This window comes from Petromyzon marinus, chromosome 34 (genome assembly GCF_048934315.1).
Source record: "Petromyzon marinus isolate PM22_M1 ecotype Great Lakes invasive population chromosome 34, UKy_Petmar_22M1.pri1.0, whole genome shotgun sequence".
NCBI lineage: Eukaryota > Metazoa > Chordata > Hyperoartia > Petromyzontiformes > Petromyzontidae > Petromyzon > Petromyzon marinus.
This window is the reverse complement of record NC_133700.1, coordinates 4,113,326-4,131,509: the sequence shown is the minus strand read 5'-3', so window position 1 is coordinate 4,131,509 and position 18,184 is coordinate 4,113,326. Positions and strand designations below refer to the sequence as shown.

The 18,184-nt window shown below is 54.5% G+C and overlaps 1 protein-coding gene and 1 long non-coding RNA gene across 2 annotated transcripts; one reads left to right on the top strand and one right to left on the bottom strand.

The window, feature by feature from the left end:
• Positions 1-857: 857 nt before the first annotated feature.
• Positions 858-17,320, top strand: CYP27C1 (cytochrome P450 family 27 subfamily C member 1). Its single transcript, XM_032965435.2, has 10 exons — positions 858-1,034; positions 3,264-3,576; positions 5,531-5,721; positions 7,330-7,523; positions 9,131-9,340; positions 10,256-10,425; positions 11,597-11,766; positions 12,760-12,838; positions 13,691-13,996; positions 14,679-17,320. Exons 2-10 carry the CDS (start codon positions 3,268-3,270, stop codon positions 14,796-14,798), a joined length of 1,749 nt encoding a protein of 582 aa, XP_032821326.2. The 5' UTR covers positions 858-1,034; positions 3,264-3,267; the 3' UTR covers positions 14,799-17,320.
• Positions 11,086-13,998, bottom strand: LOC142929768 (uncharacterized). Its single transcript, XR_012945919.1, has 2 exons — positions 13,868-13,998; positions 11,086-12,121 (listed from the first exon to the last, which is right to left on the bottom strand). It is a non-coding gene; the product is annotated as an uncharacterized LOC142929768 (long non-coding RNA).
• Positions 17,321-18,184: the final 864 nt, after the last annotated feature.

Here is an 18,184-nt window from a genome sequence, read left to right as displayed (position 1 = left end):
CCACTTGGGACCCCCTAACACTGAGACTCACCCTGGGCCACCTGGGAACCCCTAACATTGAGACTCACCCTGGGCCACTTGGGACCCCCTAACATTGAGACTCACCCTGGACCACTTGGGACCCCCTAACATTGAGACTCACCCTGGGCCACTTGGGACCCCAACCCTGAGACTCACCCTGGGCCACTTGGGACCCCCTAACACTGAGACTCACCCTGGACCACTTGGGACCCCCTAACACTGACACCCTGGACCACTTGGAACCCCCTAACACTGAGACTCACCCTGGGCCACTTGGGACCCCTAACACTGAGACTTACTCTGGGCCACTTGGGACCCCCTAACACTGAGACTCACCCTGGGCCACACCTTGGAAGATGCACGTGGTGCATCTTCTCTGAGTGCACGGGAAGAAGGTGCCTGGCCATGCTATTATTGGCAGTGTTTTGCATCGTCCCGTTAGTAAGAAAGCCGACGGCGCGTAGTATTGTAATGGTTGCTACACACATCGCAGTATTAATTTGGCGGCCACTGGATTCCAACCGCGACCCTCGGCAACGAGCGGCAAACACGCTACCAGTGGGCTGCGTCGCTGCCCAACTTCACCTGTCAAAGCCCGAGTGTCCAGACTCACTTTCAGGCGGGTCCTGCAAATGGAACGTGTTTGGCCAATTCCATCAACGGGTGAGTGGCATCTCAGCAAGGAGGGAGGTGACAAGGTCTGGGATCAGAATGCTTGGTGGTCACAAGCTTGTCGAGAGGGCAACGCTAATCGCATTCGAACAAGGCGAGAAGCATAAACCGCGGTTTTGCGTGCTAGTACCCGCTCATAAGCCGCTTATTTTTTCATTTCGTTGGCACATTTCTTGAGTTCGCTCTCATAAAGAATGCCTTCATTGTGCAAGCCAAGGGAAGCGTTTTAGTGAATGACGCACGGACAAACGCCCATAAAGACGCCGCAGACGGGGTCTCCACCAACATTCGACCATCCCGGATCCTCAGCTCTACCAGGACCAGGTCCCCTTCTCTACCAGGTACTTGCCTCTGCCGGGTCCTCTCATCTCGCAGCCCTTCAAGATTTCAACCCATCCGGGTGCTCGGGTATACAGCCTCGATCCTAGCCTGTGTCTCCCCCCCCCCTGTCTCATCCTTCCCCCCCCCCCCGGGGTCTCACCTTGTCTCTATTTCTCTCTCTCTGTGACCCTGTCTCTCTCTGTCCCAACCTGTCTATCTGTCTCCCTCTGCATCTCGCAGCTACACGACCCAGACTCCGTGTGCCCTGGGTTAGAGAGATAGCTCGAACCCAGGGCTATCTCTAACCAACAAGCCACGACTACTACATATCGCATTGCCTCGAATACCAACCACAATAGTCGCTAACAGGCAGAGGCGGCCCGAGACTAGCTTGCCAGCAACTGGCGCCTTGGGAAAAATTGGAAAATTTTGCCCCTCAAGTTTCCGTTTCATGTTTTTAAGTGTTATTATTTTAAACAGAGGAATAATTTGTCGGTTTGCCCGTCCGTCCAACCAATACATTCTCAGATATTTTGAGTAATTAATTATGTAAATAAATAAATGTGTCGTTAGCACCCGCCACCACCCGACACAGCCAAGGGTTCAACCCATCGGGGTGGGGTGCTGACAACCCTTACTAGTTGGCTGTGTCGGGTGGTGGCGGGTTTTAACGACACATTTATATATTTACGCAGTCTAACACCCCCAAAAAACTCTATTATAAATTAACTGTGATTCACATTCCCTCTACACGCACGATATTTGAAATAATGACATCTTGGGTTATTTCATCTGTATTATTTTTTATTTGCATTTTATTTCTTAGAATTTCCCCCCCCCACCCCCCAACTTAACTTGGCGCCCGAGGAGACCTCCCTACTCTTTGATTCTTTCGGTAAAGTCACGTCGGTATAAAATAAAATAAATCACGACGTTTCGGGCGCAACACAAGCGTCCGTCATGAGGTGGGAAAGCACCTGATGACGGACGCTTGTGTTGCGCCCGAAACGTCGTGGTTTATTTTATTTCATACCTACGTGACTTTACCAATTAGATACTAGTTCAGCACACCGGTGTGTTGCAGAGTAAACGCACGCCGGTCACAATTTGAGCAGGACGATAGGTCGGTTTGGCATGCATGCGCTGGTACTAATTCACTCTGCCACATATCTCCAACCCGAACTATACCGGGCGTGACCCCGTACACATTCCGTGAATTGGCATCTGCTGCGGCGTTCGTGTGGCAACGGGAATTGTGATGTGTGACCAGATCTGGCCACACCGTACCGCTGCTAGCGAGTGGGAAGCTCCATTCCAGTGGGGAGACCGCACAGCTCCCAGAAGGGGCCTCGTGCTCAGCGAGGCGCACGTCCGAGTTTGGTTGACAGTGGGAAACGTGGCCACCTTGACCCGATCCCTCTCACGGACCCGAGCTCCGGCCCCCCGCCCTGCCCGCGTGACTGGCGGTGTCTCCGTGACTGATTGGCGGTGTCCCCGTGACTGACTGGTCGTGTCCCCGTGACTGACTGGTCGTGTCCCCGTGACTGACTGGTGGTGTCTCCGTGACTGACTGGCGGTGTCTCCGTGACTGATTGGCGGTGTCTCCGTGACTGACTGGTGGTGTCTCCGTGACTGACTGGCGGTGTCTCCGTGACTGACTGGCGGTGTCTCCGTGACTGACTGGCGGTGTCTCCGTGACTGACTGGTCGTGTCCCCGTGACTGACTGGTGGTGTCCCCGTGACTGACTGGCGGTGTCCCCGTGACTGACTGGCTGTGTCTCCGTGACTGACTGGTGGTGTCCCCGTGACTGACTGACGGTGTCCCCGTGACTGACTGGCGGTGTCTCCGTGACTGACTGGCGGTGTCTCCGTGACTGACTTGCGGTGTCTCCGTGACTGACTGGTCGTGTCCCCGTGACTGACTGGTGGTGTCCCCGTGACTGACTGGCGGTGTCCCCGTGACTGACTGGCTGTGTCTCCGTGACTGACTGGCGGTGTCTCCGTGACTGACTGGTCGTGTCCCCGTGACTGACTGGCGGTGTCTCCGTGACTGACTGGCTGTGTCTCCGTGACTGACTGGCGGTGTCTCCGTGACTGACTGGCTGTGTCTCCGTGACTGACTGGTGGTGTCTCCGTGACTGACTGGCGGTGTCTCCGTGACTGACTAGTCGTGTCTCCGTGACTGACTGGCGGTGTCTCCGTGACTGACTGGTCGTGTCTCCGCGTCTCCCGTGGGGCTGGGCTCCCAGCACCATGCGCTCCGCCAAGGCGCTGCGCGGAGTGCTGAGCAAGTCCCGGGAGACCGCGGGACTCGGGCCCCGCTCCGGCTCCACGAGTCGCCTCGGCAGCCCTCGCCCGCTCCACTCCACTCCACCCGGCCCGGCCGCGTTGGCGCTGCCTCAGGACGAGGTGGGAAGACGGCGAGGAGGAGGAGTGGGGGGAGGAGGGGGAACCACCGCCCGGAAGCCGAGGGCCGTGCGGGATCTCCCCGGGCCCGGCTTCGCCTCGAACCTGGTGGAGTTCTTCTGGAAAGATGGCTTCAGCCGCATCCACGAGATACAGGTGGGTGATGGGATCGAGGTGCGTGGGTGTGTAACGTGATGTGCCCCGAGTTCGAGTCCTATGCAGGTCGACGTTCTCAGGAACGAACTAACTTAGCAGCTGCTGGGCCCTCCTCGAGGTAGACTCGGCCTTAAAAGATTCTCGTCTGCTGCCGCGCGGTGTGTGCGGACATCAACGCCGGGGAGACAAAGGCGGCTAGGCGTTGTGCGCTTGAGACACGGCAATGCTGAACGTGTTGTGGTGGAAATTGCGATGCGACCTCTGTACGTGTATCCTGGGTGCGCCTTCCCTGACGCGGCGACGTTACACCCCTTGTACACGGGCACAGGGCTCCCTCGCTCCGTCTGTGTAGTCCGAGTAGTAGATGCGTTTAAAAAAAAAGAGAGATCGACCGCACAGCCGCACGTACCGTAGAGTTAATTAATTTTAGTTTGTTCTGCAAGTACAGAAACTCACAACACCAACGATGCAATAACAGACATGCGAAATACAGTAATAAAGTTACGTTAAACTGATATTGCAATAAATGTGATATCTTGGCGACACTAACACAGATATAAACACATTGTGGTGCTGCTGCTGTTGCAGTGGCGTACAAACACAGTTGACAGCAACAACTTAACACACTCCTCAAAAAACACTTTGTGGCCTTAAATAACAGATATATGTATTAAACAGATGAAACTTTTTAGCCATGGCACACCCCAGGAAGGGGGAGTCAAGAGAGACAGTGAGGGCACGGCTGGATATGAGCAGCGGGCAGCAGGAAGGAGCGCCAGGCAGGCAGGCAGGGGAATAGGAGGAGGGAGGGCAGCAGGAATGACCAGGTCAAGATGTAGGGGATGAGAGGGTGGCGGTGGTGATGGTGATGATCAGAGGATGGTGATGATGAGATGGTGATGATGAGATGGTGGTGATGATGAGATGGTGGTGATGAGGGTGGTGGGTGGGGACGAGAGCGTGGTGGTGATGATGAGAGGGTGCTGGTGATGAGAGGGTGGTGGGTGGTGATGAAGAGGGTGGTGGTGGTGGTGATGAGAGGATGGTGGTGATGAAGAGGGTGGTGGTGATGAGAGGGTGGTGGTGATGAAAGGGTGGTGGTGATGAGAGGGTGGTGGTGATGATGAAGAGGGTGGTGATGATGAGAGGGTGGTGGTGATGATGAAGAGGGTGGTGATGATGAGAGGGTGGTGGTGATGATGAGAGGGTGGCGGTGATGAGAGGGTGGTGGTGATGATGAGAGGGCGGTGGTGATGAGAGGGTGATGGTGTTGATGAGAGGGTAGTGGTGATGAGAGGGTGGTGGTGATGATAAGAGGGTGGTGGTGATGATGAGAGAGGAGAGAGAAGGAGCGAGCAGTAGAAGGGAGCTGCACTAAGCGGAGCTCTGTTCTCACAGGGGGTGGGGGGAGAGGAGAGGGGAGGGATTCAGAGTGGGGGTCGCCACACAGAAGTCACGTGATTTACTGGAGGCTTGAGCTGATCAAGACATATATAGCTGTAGGAAGGCTACAATGTCCAGTCAGTGAAAATCATGTGAATAACATTTAAATGTGAACAGCATGTATTGATGGGACGTGCAGTCCAGCACTGTTACCCTGACCACCTGAGTTTTATTTCTGGCCCGGGCTAAAATCAGCTCTTCAAGTCACCAATGACTGCAAATTCAGTTCTGCACTTGGCGTCGATACATTTCAACTCCGAGAATACAACAAAAATGTGTTACGCAAAGAATATTACCGTGAATACAGGCTGAGGCCACATCATACCGTATGCTGCGTGGCTGCAGTTGTTTGCGCGCGTGCGACTGCACTCGTCACTGTGCGGCCCTCCGCGTGTTTCCTGTCCCATTTCCCTCGTGCCTCCCATGTCTCACGCCTCGTGTCTCCCCGTGCGTCCCCCGCGTCTCCCCGTGCGTCCCCCGCGTCTCCCCGCGCTGTTTGGACGGTCCCCAGCTGCAGCAGGCTCATCGGTTTGGCGCCATGTGGGGCACGAGCTTCGGGCCGCAGTTCGTGGTGTCGCTGGCGTCCCCGGGGCTGGTGGCCCACGTGCTGCGCTCCGAGGGCCCCGCGCCGCAGAGGGCCAACATGGCCTCGTGGCGCGAGTACCGCGCCCTGCGGGGACGCGCCAACGGCCTCATCTCGACGTGAGTCGCTCCCCCCCGCGCTCGCGGCATGCCCGCGTTGGCGGCGGACCGGAGAACCCCAAGAGCCTGGAGACCTAGCGACGAAATCGACGAGTTGGCGACGGCCGAATGCTCGTTGACTGCATCCGCGCGCTTTCGGATGCGCTTCTGTGGCCGTCTGGAACGCTCCATCCCTTCCGATGTTAGGAAGCCACTGGAGCTATGCACTTTTAAATCTAAATTGAAAACGAATTTCAAAAACTCGCTGTTCGCCTATTGGCGTCCTCTGGTCTTACACTGTGTAGTGTAGTAGAACGACACTACTGTGTTGGCTCGGTATGGGGGCTGTAGGCGGGTGTCACGGAGGTCGTGTCAGGCCGTGACACTCTGCGTGAACCCAACAGGACACGTGACCGGATAAATGGGGGCCAGGGGCCCCAGGGGGGTCACGTGGTTGGGGGCTCAGGCCTTCCCGAAGGATCGGGAAGGGGGGCGTGGCCTGGGGCGGAGCCGGCCACGCCGGAGTGGTTATAAGCAGGGTGTGGACAGAGAGCTGGGGGCTGTTCTGGGCTGTTGTGCTGTCAACTCTGGGATGATCTACGATCCTCGGTCTCCGGTCCAGGAATGTAGTAGTATCCCCGTGTGTTAGCTAAGTTAGGAGCGGTGGTTACCACCACCCTATGTCGTTATCCTGTTCATGTTAAGAGTTACCCGTTGTGTGTAGCTAATAAATAGTGTTGCCGTCCAAAGTTCTAGTGTGTGCCTGAATGTAACCCACTACAACTGTTTGAGACTAGGTCCAAAAGAAAGCTGTCTCTGGTGTGGACCAATCAGTTTCAAAGACAATGCAAATACTGTCAGAGCATGTTTATTGTTTGCATTTGTAGGGGTGTTGTGGGAAGGTAACACACAGCCACACCTCGGTGGCTACAACCACGTCCGCTATAGCCCCGCCCTCAGTGGTGTATGGGTATAAAGGGCGGGGAGCCAGAGAGCTCGGGGCAGTGTGTTGGGGCCAAGAATGAGGAACCAGTGAAGAAGGAAGGCCGGCTAGATTGACCCTGGGACTTCCCTGATCGCAGTCCTTTTGAGGGCCAGCAGGGCAAGCCGGTGGTGCGGCCCCAGAGCCTCAGAGCCAGAGCCCTTTTAAGGGTTGGTCTGGTTGGTGGGGTGCCGTGATCTGTGCTTGACCAGGGCCAGATCAGATAGCCTCCTCTAGCGCCTGTAGCTGGAGGAACTGGGAGCACAGGAGTTAGGCTAGATAGCCTAGGCCCTAGGGGGTGTCCCAGCGTGTACACGGGTGAAGGGGCCGTTACCCCTTCCAGTGTGACCCTTGTTACGTTAAATAAATGGTGCTGTCTCCGTGTCCCGTGAACCCACTACACATGTTCACCACAAGTATGTGTGGTGAATGCAGACATGATTCTTTGCAAAAGCTTTCTGTTTGGTGTTTTAACATCCTAACACCTGTTGTATTGCCAGAGAGGGCAGAACCTACTCTTATATCGTTTCTTTAGAACTGATTTTTTTCGTGTTTAGTTTGTTGTCCTTCCCCCGCACCGCCGATTTGTCGCGGTCTGTTGCGTACGGTGCGAAAGAAAGTTCAAAACACGTGCGCACGCTGCGCAGGGAGGGCGAGGAGTGGCTACGCATGCGGGCGGTGCTGCGCCAGCCCCTGATGCGAGCCCGCTCCGTGTGGAGGCATTCGGAGCAGATCAACGCCATCGTGGAGGACGTCGTGTCGCGCGTGCGATGCGACCGGGACGAGCGCGATGGCACCGTCCGGAACGTCAACGGGCTCCTCTTCAAGTTCGCCATGGAAGGTGCCGATGGCGCTGCCAACACCGCCACGAACCACTACTGACGGCGCTGCACGAACATTGACGCCAACGCCACCACCACCAACAACAACAACTCGGATAGGCTGATGGACTAAAACCACAAGTGTTTTTATTCCTACGTGGAGTGTCGTGCTTACGTTGGGCCGGCGGCGACGACGATGACAGTGGTGGCGGTGTGTGTGTGTCTGTGCACGTGTGTGTGTGCGTCTGTGTGTGTGTGTGCACGTGTGTGTGTGTGCGTCTGTGTGTGTGTGCACGTGTGTTTGTGTGCACAAATCCTTGAAAGATCTGGGCAAGGTCCCATCGGTGAGCTCCTCCGGCGGGCAAGGCTGCGTTGGCTGGGTCAGGTAGCCCGCATGCCCAGCCACTGCATGCCAAAACAGCTTTTGTTCGGCCGGATCGAGGGGGCTAAACGGGCGCGGCACGGGCTAGAGAAGAGATGGAGTGATGTGGTACAGGAGGACGTGGAGCTGAGTAGACTTGCCGATGACTGGTACCAGCGGTGTCAAGATCGGCCTCTGTGGAGGAGGCTCGTGAAGGACGCTACTGGGCAGTTGGAGGCAGTCGCCCTCCAACAACAACGGAGGGCGGAGGAGCGACGCTCACAACAACGAGCAGAGCGCCGGGTGGCTAAAGCACAGCAAGTTGGCACAGTAGGGGGCACAGGTGGTGCATCAGCCAGTCATCTCAGTCAGTTGACCCGTGGCACCTGGGTCTGCCCCGTGACCTCCTGCCCGCGGGCGTTCGACACTCCACGTGGCCTCAAGGTGCACATAGCCTGGCACAAGCGTCGTGGTGACGTCACCGCCACTTAGTGGCGATTGGCGGTTGTTGTTGTGTGTGCACGTGTGTGTGTGTGCACGTGTGTGTGTGTGCGTGCACGTGTGTGTGTGCACCTGTGTGTGTCTGTGTGTGTGCGCACGTGTGTGTGTGTGTGCACGTGTGCACGTGTGTCCGGCAAAACAACCCCCTACCTCCTCGCAGTGCCGGACGGGCAACTCTGTCGTGGACAGTGCTGTGGGGGGAGGTCCAATTCCGATTGACCCTCTCCCCTCATGGCGTCTGTGACCACCACAGTGGCTAAACGGGGGCTCTGGACGGGTGCGAGGGGCTGGTAACCCCTCCACTTTAAAAAAAATTACCACAAAACCACGACTTAAATATAGGCCTGGCCCAAGCGTCGTTGTGACGTCACCGCCACTTAGTGGCGAATGGCGGTTGTTGTTGTGTGTGTGGCACATGTGTCTGTGCGTCTGGGGAGCGGTAGTGTAGCGGTTAGCGCGCTGCGCTATGAACCTGGCGACCCGGGTTCGATTCCCGCTCACGGCCAACACCAGTGACGATTATCTGAACCGGTCCCGGGCCTCCCCTAGGTCGACTCAGCCTCAAATGAGTACCTGGTGCGGTGTGTAAACGTTGCCACTAGGGAGACAAAGGCGGTCGGGCGTGGTGCTGGCCACCCACCCCCTTGTGTACCCGTTCCGGCCTTCATAGGTGCTTGCTAACAGCACTTGCCCCTACAGTCTGTTAAGGCTACACGGGGGATCTTTGTTTTGTGTGTGTGTGCACGTGTGTGTGTGCGTGTGCAGGCATGGCGAGCGTGCTTTTCGAGAGGCGGCTGGGCTGCCTGGCCCCCGAGGTGCCCGCCGACACGCGCGACTACATCGCCGCGCTGCAGCTCATGTTCAGCATGTTCAAGACCACCATGTACGCCGGAGCCATCCCTCACTGGCTCAGGCCCGTGCTGCCGGGGCCCTGGGAAGACTTCTGCCACTCATGGGATGGGCTGTTCCGCTTCAGTGAGTGGCCCAGGGGAGTATTGGGGGGCGTGGGGGCCGTGGGTGGCGCAGGGACTGGGAGGGCGATGGCGTTGTGGCCACTGTCGGGGGAGTCGAGAGGGTGGATACCCCCCCCCCCCCCCCCAGCTCCCCGCAGTGGTGGTAGGTTTCAAACAAAGCTTAGGCCCCTCCAAGTCTCCTGTCTTGTCTGCATGGTTCATCTCTCGCTTCACCAAGTCTCAGTTGTTGTCTACAGGTCTCTCACCTCACCACATCTCTATCTCGTGTCTACGTCTCATCTGCCATCTCACCAGGATTTTATTAATTGAAAGGGGTGGGAGAGCCCACCAAAAAATAATTTCTGATTTGGGCCCCCAATCAGCCAACACCACCACCTAAGAGGCTTCAGAGACCGTTCTCAAAGTTAGAACAGCGCAGAGAGATGAGAGAGGCACAGGTCGAGGGATCCGGAGATGGAGTGGCTCCTCCGGCCCTCATAACATCTGCCATGTTGTGTCCATAATATGTAATTGTGCTTTCAACCTCAACACCTTAAGATGTCCCCAAACAAGTCTTCCATCACACTGAGATGCTTTCTCATTTGTCCACAAACATCTTGAGATGGTTTCTCATCATCCCATTAATATGGCTTCTTTCAAGTCAATGAATACCTTGAGATGCCTTTGCATGTCAATAAACATATTGAGATGGTTCTTAAGAAGTCCATCAGTAAACTTCAGATGAATCTCTCACAGGTCCACACCCAATCCTCTCCCGGCACACTCCCTCACGTGACCAACGCCCCCGCTCGTGCTGCCCTCCCCCCCGCTCCCTCACGTGACCAACGCCCCCGCTCGTGCTGCCCCCCCCCCCGCTCCCTCACGTGACCAACGCCCCCGCTCGTGCTGCCCCCCCCCCCCACCCGTGCCCCATCAGGCGAGATTCACGTGGACGCGCGAGCGCGGGAGCTCGAGGAGGAGCGGGCGACGGGCGGCGCCGCGCGGGGGCAAGCGGGGTTCCTGACCGAGCAGCTCATGTCGGGCGCGCTCTCGCGACAGGAGCTCTACGCCAACGTGACCGAGATGCTCCTGGCCGGCGTGGACACGGTGCGGAGACCCACGGCCGCGTCCCACGCCGCGCCGACTCCGGCCACGCGCCACCCAAACCCCGGCGCATGAACGAGTGTTCACGACAAACAGCGACACAAATATTCGTCGACCAAAAGGGGAAAAATCATCGAGGGCGACGACTGGCGCCCGGCAGGGACGGGCGTGAGCCGCGTAGCGCGACGAGACGAAAGTGACCATCCTCGATGGAGGACGCGGACTGAGACGACTTTTAGTCGCGTCGCTCGGGACTGGGGTGCGCTCGCGAGCACCGCGCATGGTAAACGGCTACACGGGTCAACAATGAGATTTACCGAGTTCACCTATTGGCTGACCAGATAATATTGCTGGTTGGTTCTTTCGGTAAAGTCACGTAGAAATAAAATAAATATTAGAATACGACGTTTCCGATTGCAACACGAGCAATCGTCATCAGGTATGAATGAATGCAAGCTCTGGGAGAGGCACATATGCAAGAGACAACACAGACACGGAGAGAGACGCATACACAGAGGGAGAGACACGCAGAGAGACAAACACAGAGAGAAAGCTACACATGGGGGAGATACACACAGAGAGAGACACACATGGGAGAGAGACACACATGGGGGAGAGACACACACAGAGACACACGCAGAGACAGACACACAGAGACACACAGAGATACAACGCCTCTGTGACGAGGCATTTATAGATAGAGAGGGGGGGGGGGAGCAGAGAAATTAGCAATTGGAAGTTTGACAAACCTAGTGAACAATTTTAGAGAGCGGCAGGGGGAGAGAAATTGGAAGTTTGAGAAAACAAGCCTCGTAAACTTAGAAATGTAATACAATGCAACGCAGAGAGTTGGCTAACACAACAGTTAACACTTTACCTGGTTGATTACGTTCTTCAAAAGATTTCTAAATTTGAAGTTAAGTGTGAGTTGTGTGGAAATCCTCCTCGTAGAGGTGGTTCAAACTTGATTTGATTTGAAGCTTTCGTGAATGCAGGAATTACTTTGGTTCTTTCGGTAAAGTTCTTTCAGATAATATTGTTGGCGGGGGGGGGGATTGGGTGCCCCTCACACCAACATCGAATCATTGTATGAACCCAAATTTTGTTGCATTGCGAGTGCCAACATTCCCGCGTGCCTCCCGTGCCTCACGGTGCCCGTGTCTCCACGCCACAGACGTCCTTCACAATGTCGTGGTGCCTGGATCTGCTGGCGCGCCACCCGCTCACCCAGGAGGCCGTGCTGCGCGAGGTTCGCGAGCGGGGGCCGTCGGGGGGGTGGGCCCCGTCAGCCGAGCACGTGGCGGAAATGCCACTGCTGCGAGGGGTCCTCAAGGAGACGCTCAGGTACGGGGTGAGGCGGGGGGTGAAGGCCCTGGGGCCTTCAGCCATGAGGCCCCTTTCCGGACGAGCACTCCGAGCCGCGTCGACCTCGCCATGGCGCTGTTACTCAACTTCTGGTCTTTGGTCAGCTGGTGCCACGTCGCCCCACGGTAGTGCCATAATCAGATCATTACGCATCAACGTGGTCCCTGCAATCCTGTGTTGGTCTTCCTCTTGTCCGCGCTCTCGTCTCCACGTTCCGATTCACCGCCCGCCTCGCCGCGCGGCCCTCGCCGCGTTAATGGTCTCCTCCTGGTGACATCCTCCATTGGTGGACCGTCCCGGGTCGTCTCCTGACCTCCTCGCTGGTGACCCTGACCTGGGACGTGGAGCCGATTCATTGATTAGAAATGATCATCGGCTACTTTCTTTTCGCGGCCAATCCCTCAGAGGAGGCAGTTGTCCCCTCCAGGTGACGCTCGACCTGACGAGTCTACCGATGTCGTCAAGCCCCACCCATCACTTCCCGCGGGAAGAGGCGAGGGATACATTTTTCCCCCCCCAACTGTTTTGGTATCATCGATGCGTCCAGTAATCGGATCGAGAATCAGTAAAGTAATCCAGTCATTTTCAGACATCCGAGTCCAGGAATTGACTCATCCTGATAAAGGAAATAAAAGCGTTTCTTACACGACCCATCAGCCGTACAGTTTTCGGGGAGTATACAATTTCAGCAGCATGGTTTGCAAGACAAGCACAACTCTGGAATTTTGTTTTGCGGCAGTGAAACAACACTGCCGATATTACGCATTCCCAGAAGGCCGTGCGGCTGATGGGTTCTGTAAGCAACTCTGTTGATGTGGAGTGACATATCTGTGAGACACATTGGCTACTTAATTATTTAATTTATATTCTCCACGACGATCATGATTACTTTTGAGCTGCACATTATCCTGATGGTCAGCATGGTTGTGATGGTGGCATTGGTGGTGACGTCGGTGCTGTTGTGTCGCACAGGTTGTACCCGGTGTTGCCAGGCAACGGCAGAGTGACTCAGACAGACATGGTACTGGGAGGTCACCACATCCCCAAAGGGGTGAGGATCTCACACCACCACCACCACTGCCTCTTCCCATCCCTTGCCCGTGATGCCGCGCAGGTGGGTCCGTGTGTTTAACGTGGCCGGGCGTGGTGCTGGCCACACCACCCACTCGTGGTCCGTGACATCCTTCATGGGTGCTCACAAACTGCACTCGTCCATCAAAAGGCTTTACGAGTTGGGGGAATTACATTTTTTGTTTGTATGGAGAGTTGCGGTACAGTAGTTGGCGCACGGCGCTACAAACCCGGCAACCCAAGTTCAATTCCCAAGCACAACTAGAACCAGTGGTGATATCTGAACCTGGCCTGGAGCCTCCCCAAGGTCAAATCAGCTTTGAATGAGGATCTGGTCTGGTGTGCAAACATTAGCACTGGGGAGACAAAGGTGGCTAAGGATCTTGCTGCCCACACCACGACCCTTTATCATCGCTCTGCAGTCCACTGGCAGCATTGGCGAAACATTGTACGAAAAATTCCCTCCCGGTCCAATGCTGGACCTAGCCTGGAAATTGCCTATTCTACTATACAATTAGTCCAATGTCGGGATGTCCCCAACCACAAACACTGAAGGGTGCGTGTAGAGAAAAGGCAGCCGGGCATGGTTCTGGCTACACCACCCCCCCACCCCCCGCCCCCACCCCCTCGTGTGCCGTACCGGCCTTCATAAGTGCTCGCGAAGAGCATTTGCCCCAGTGGCCTGTGTAGGGGGGGGGGGGGGAGAACGTGGCCTTGTGTATGGCTGAGAGCGACACCGGCCACAGCCGGTGTTCACGCTCTGCCCTCCGATTCCCGCGGTCCTCGGTGCCAACGCGCCTCGTCGCCCCCGCGTCTCCCGTTGCACCCGCAGACCCAACTGGCTATGTGCCACTACAGCACCTCGCACGACCCGGCCACGTTCCCGCAGCCCGAGAGCTTCCGCCCCGAGCGCTGGCTCCGCGACGGGGCCTCCAGGGGTGGGCCAGCGGGGCCCCACGGTGATGGCAGCGGTGAGGGGGAGGAGGAGGGGGAGGAGGAGGCAGCGCACCGGTGCCCCGAGTCCGCTCACGAGTCGTGGCACTCGCAGGGGTTCGCGTCGATCCCGTTCGGGTACGGGGTCCGCAGCTGCATCGGGCGGCGCGTGGCCGAGTTGGAGATTCACCTGGCGCTGGCTCGGGTGGGCACGAGCACACACGCATACACACCCCACGCACGGACACGCATTGAGTAGTGCAATACAATTCGGATTCGTATGGCATCTCAAAGGAACACCGCAAGTGTAGGGTTAGTTTTATTTATTTTTTTCCCCAGTTGCGCTATCGGTGTCGCGAGACGAACAATCCATTCTGAAGTCCAGCAGAGCACCGTGACCCTTCGTGGTCGATAACGGCCTGCAAGTAACCCGGTCACAACAGCAGAGGGCAGCACGTTCACACTCACTCTTTTCAAGAGGGCACCGTACATCAAATTACGATCGAATGGATGTTTTTGATTCCCAGAGTTGGAACGTGGACAAATTAAGGGCAAACCCAAATTTAGTGTGATAGGTTTTGTTGTGCAATCATTGGTGATCAAGCTTCGACAATCAACTCACTGCACTCGAGAATATGATCGTGACCGTGGCCAGAATGCAACCTTGTTAATACACCCACAGTAATAACCACGGCGACCTGCCAGATTCGAACTGCAAACCCCTGCAACAAGCGGCGAACACGCTTATTGCAGGGCCACGATCATAACCCCACACACACACGCGCCCGCACGAGACTCGTACACTGGCACGTCCGTGCCTGACCGTTGCCCTGAGCCTGCGCCTCGACGCGATGTCGCCCCCTTCTCCTTCCCCGTCTTCCTCACAGCTGCTGCTCGAATTCCGCTTGGAGGTGCTGCCCGGGGCCCCTCGTGTCCCAGCCAAGACGCACGGGCTCCTGGGGCCTGGGGGCAGCATTGACCTGCGCTTTGTGGACCGTCGCTCATGACTCGCCCGTGCTCACCACCCGACTCACGCTCACCCGTGCTCACCACCCGACTCACGCTCACCCATGCTCACCACCCGACTCACGCTCACCCGTGCTCACCACCCGACTCACGCTCACCCGTGCCCACCACCTGACTCACGCTCACCTGTGCTCACCACCTGTCCAACGCTCACCTCTGCCTCTCACCTTTACTGACCACCTGATCGTCTCCACCCACGCCCAGATATTTCACCCGACCAGAAGACACAGCAACGGTGTAATTAAGTTGTTATATAGACCTGTAAGTGGGTTCATAATTGTTTTTTTGTCGGGTTCGATCGTGTAGGTATAACGTCAATTAGAGCTATGCTCACCCTCCACCACCAAAAGGATGTGTCACGTCGTGGACAAATGTGCCAACTTATTTTGTTTTGTCAGCAAAAAGAAAACCGGTTACGTGGAAAATCGGGCAAAATGTTGACAATTTTGCACCGCGTTTCGCTGGAGATTAACACCCAGCCGTCATTCGGCGTGAGCAAGGGCCTCGAGTGGACGGGCGAGCGGATCCTGTGTCCTTGAGCAGGTGGTGGTGTCCTTGAGCAGGTGGTGGTGTCCTTGAGCAGGTGGTGTCCTTGAGCAGGTGATGGTGACCTTGAACAGGTGGTGTCCTTGAGCTGGTGGTGGTGACCTTGAACAGGTGGTGTCCTTGAGCAGGTGGTGGTGTCCTTGAGCAGGTGGTGGTGTCCTTGAGCAGGTGGTGGTGACCTTGAACAGGTGGTGGCGACCTTGAACAGGTGGTGGTGCCCACGCGCCACAATCCCAGACTTGTCGGCGTCGTCGCAAAGAAATTTGCGCATAGCACACGCGCGAGCCGTGTTCGTCACAATTGACGCGTTTCCACACTTAGCCACGTGCTAATCATCTCATGTGTGTCCGCGTCGGATGGCGGGGGTTTCTTAATTGCACAGACCTGTTGAGGTTGATACGTGGCCAAACGGACAAAACTAATTGTAAATCAAGAAATAAAGCTTTCGTGACTGCATAAATTACTCATTCTTTTTTTTTCGGTAAAGGCACGTATGTAGAAATACCATAAAATTATATTAAAATAAAATAAATCAATCACGACGTTTCGACCACAACACAAGCGATCTTATTCTTAGTTCTTTCGGTAAAGTCACGTTGAAGGGAAACAATAAAATAATAAAATATATATTGTTTCCCTTCAACGTGACTTTACCGAAAGAACTAAGAATATGAATTACTGCAGTCACGAAAGCTTTAAATAAAAAAATACAAGCGATCTTCATCAGGTGTAAATAACAAATAGCGAGGGAGCACATAGGGTGACATCAACGCAACACAGAGAGCGTTAAACTGCACAGAGGTAAATACAACAAGAAGATGAGAGACGAGAATTCAACAAACTTAAGAAAAAATTACGTGATGCAAAACCAGTCGGCCAACGACACAGTTAGACACTTGCCTGGCGGACTACGAATTTCAGAAGAGTGCTAAATTTCGTGTTCATCCTCTGGGTTGAACATACCACAAACAAACCTAAGAAAAAATTACGTGATGCAAAACCAGTCGGCCAACGACACAGTTAGACACTTGCCTGGCGGACTACGAATTTCAGAAGAGTGCTAAATTTCGTGTTCATCCTCTGGGTTGAACATACCAGCATAGACAGAGTGAACAAATACGAGTTATAAGATAGCAGAAATACATATACAGGATTTACATATACAGGATTTACCTCCGTGCAGTTTAACGCTCTCTATGTGTTGCGTTGATGTCACCCTATGTGCTATTTGTTTTTTACACCTGATGAAGATCGCTTGTGTTGCGGTCGAAACGTCGTGATTGATTTATTTTATTTAAAAATAATTTTATGATATTTCTACATACGTAACTTTACCGAAAAAAAACAATGAGTAATTGTAAATCATTTATTTGTAAAAGTGTGTGCTGTGAAGAAGGGTCATTGCCCGAAACGTCGCCTCTCGTCTTGTTTTAACCAAAGCAATATAAGCCACGTGGGACAAATGTTTACGTGCACCTCCGTTTTTATGGTTGGCTACATACGGTGCGAAAAAAGTTCAACGCACATACAAGTTCAACACATTCCTCCAAGGGAAGGAACTTGGAGTGGAAGTTGATATCTAAGTAGATAGAGGCCGTACACAATACAACTTAAAAAAGCATGTTTTCAACAAACTAAACATATGAATGATTTCCGATTCCTCCTGTAATGTGTTCTCGGTAAACCAGGGCCGGGTTGAGGTTATTGTAGGGCCGAGGGCACTTCTGCTTCGTAGGCCTTCAGTGATAACTTTCTACAGTTGTTGCCAACATGTCACTGCTACCGCTGCTGTCATTCGCTAAAGCTGATTTTTTTTAAACTGTCTCGTATCAACCATCGGACATCAACTCCGCTTTGTCCTTCCCTTGCACTACTCTCGACTGAGAATGAGATCGTGCGAAAGACACAATTTGAAGACGTTATTGCTAATTTTGCAATTAAAAAAATATCTAACAAAGCTCATCTCCGATCTTCATTTCTCTCACCTTATGAAACAAAAAAGATTGACTTTGACATTACTCTGCCTCTGTATATAACACTGGCTATCCTTGCTATGTAAATATTTATTTATTCGAGAATATATCTTGGTGATATTTTTTTAATCATAAAAACACAATTTGTTTTTGTAGACACTTTAATTTCTGTAGGCCCGAGGCGCAGTAGTGCCTTAATATCTAGGCGCAGTAGTGCCTACTGCGCCTAGATACAATTTGAAGATGTTATTGAAGACGGCCCTGCAGTAAAGAGTCACCCACACAGACAAAGCTCCCCCATAAAGGCTTAAGAGACTGTTGGGGCCGGTGCTGTGTAGCGAGCCCTGTGCTACGGCTGGCACAGCGCACGTGGAGGTGCTTGAGGCCGCCACCACGGCCAGCCACCTTTGTCTCCCCACTGGTGATGTTAACACACCACACCAGGTACTCATTTAAGGTCGATTTGACCAAGATGTTAACACACCACACCAGGTACTCATTTAAGGTAGATTTTGACCAAGATGTTAACACACCGCACCAGGTACTCATTTGACCAAGGGCAGGGCTCAGGAACGCCTCCAGATATTCCTCGCCCTTACTGTGCAGTGCGCTCACAGCTCACCACTTCCCACGCACGCACACAAACAGGGACATTTGGACACGCACTAGCACACAATATCACTCTTACAACCATCCGAGCAAGGGCGCCACCTACTCTAATGGCTTTCCAGAAGGCGGTAACAGCAACCGCGTGAACTTCACCTGTTCCGCCTGTGAGGGATAGAGTGTTTCCCCCTCGCATGCGTGGGGAAGCATTCTCTGGGTTGCTCCCATTTACAAAATAAATA

Excerpts from the sequence above, each read along its gene's own strand:
- CYP27C1 (XM_032965435.2), top strand. The coding sequence starts at position 3,268 with ATGCGCTCCGCCAAGGCGCTGCGCGGAGTGCTGAGCAAGTCCCGGGAG. Across the intron at positions 9,341-10,255 it reads GGATGGGCTGTTCCGCTTCA|GCGAGATTCACGTGGACGCG; the intron begins GTGAGTGGCCCA and ends GTGCCCCATCAG. Across the intron at positions 10,426-11,596 it reads TCCTGGCCGGCGTGGACACG|ACGTCCTTCACAATGTCGTG; the intron begins GTGCGGAGACCC and ends TCCACGCCACAG.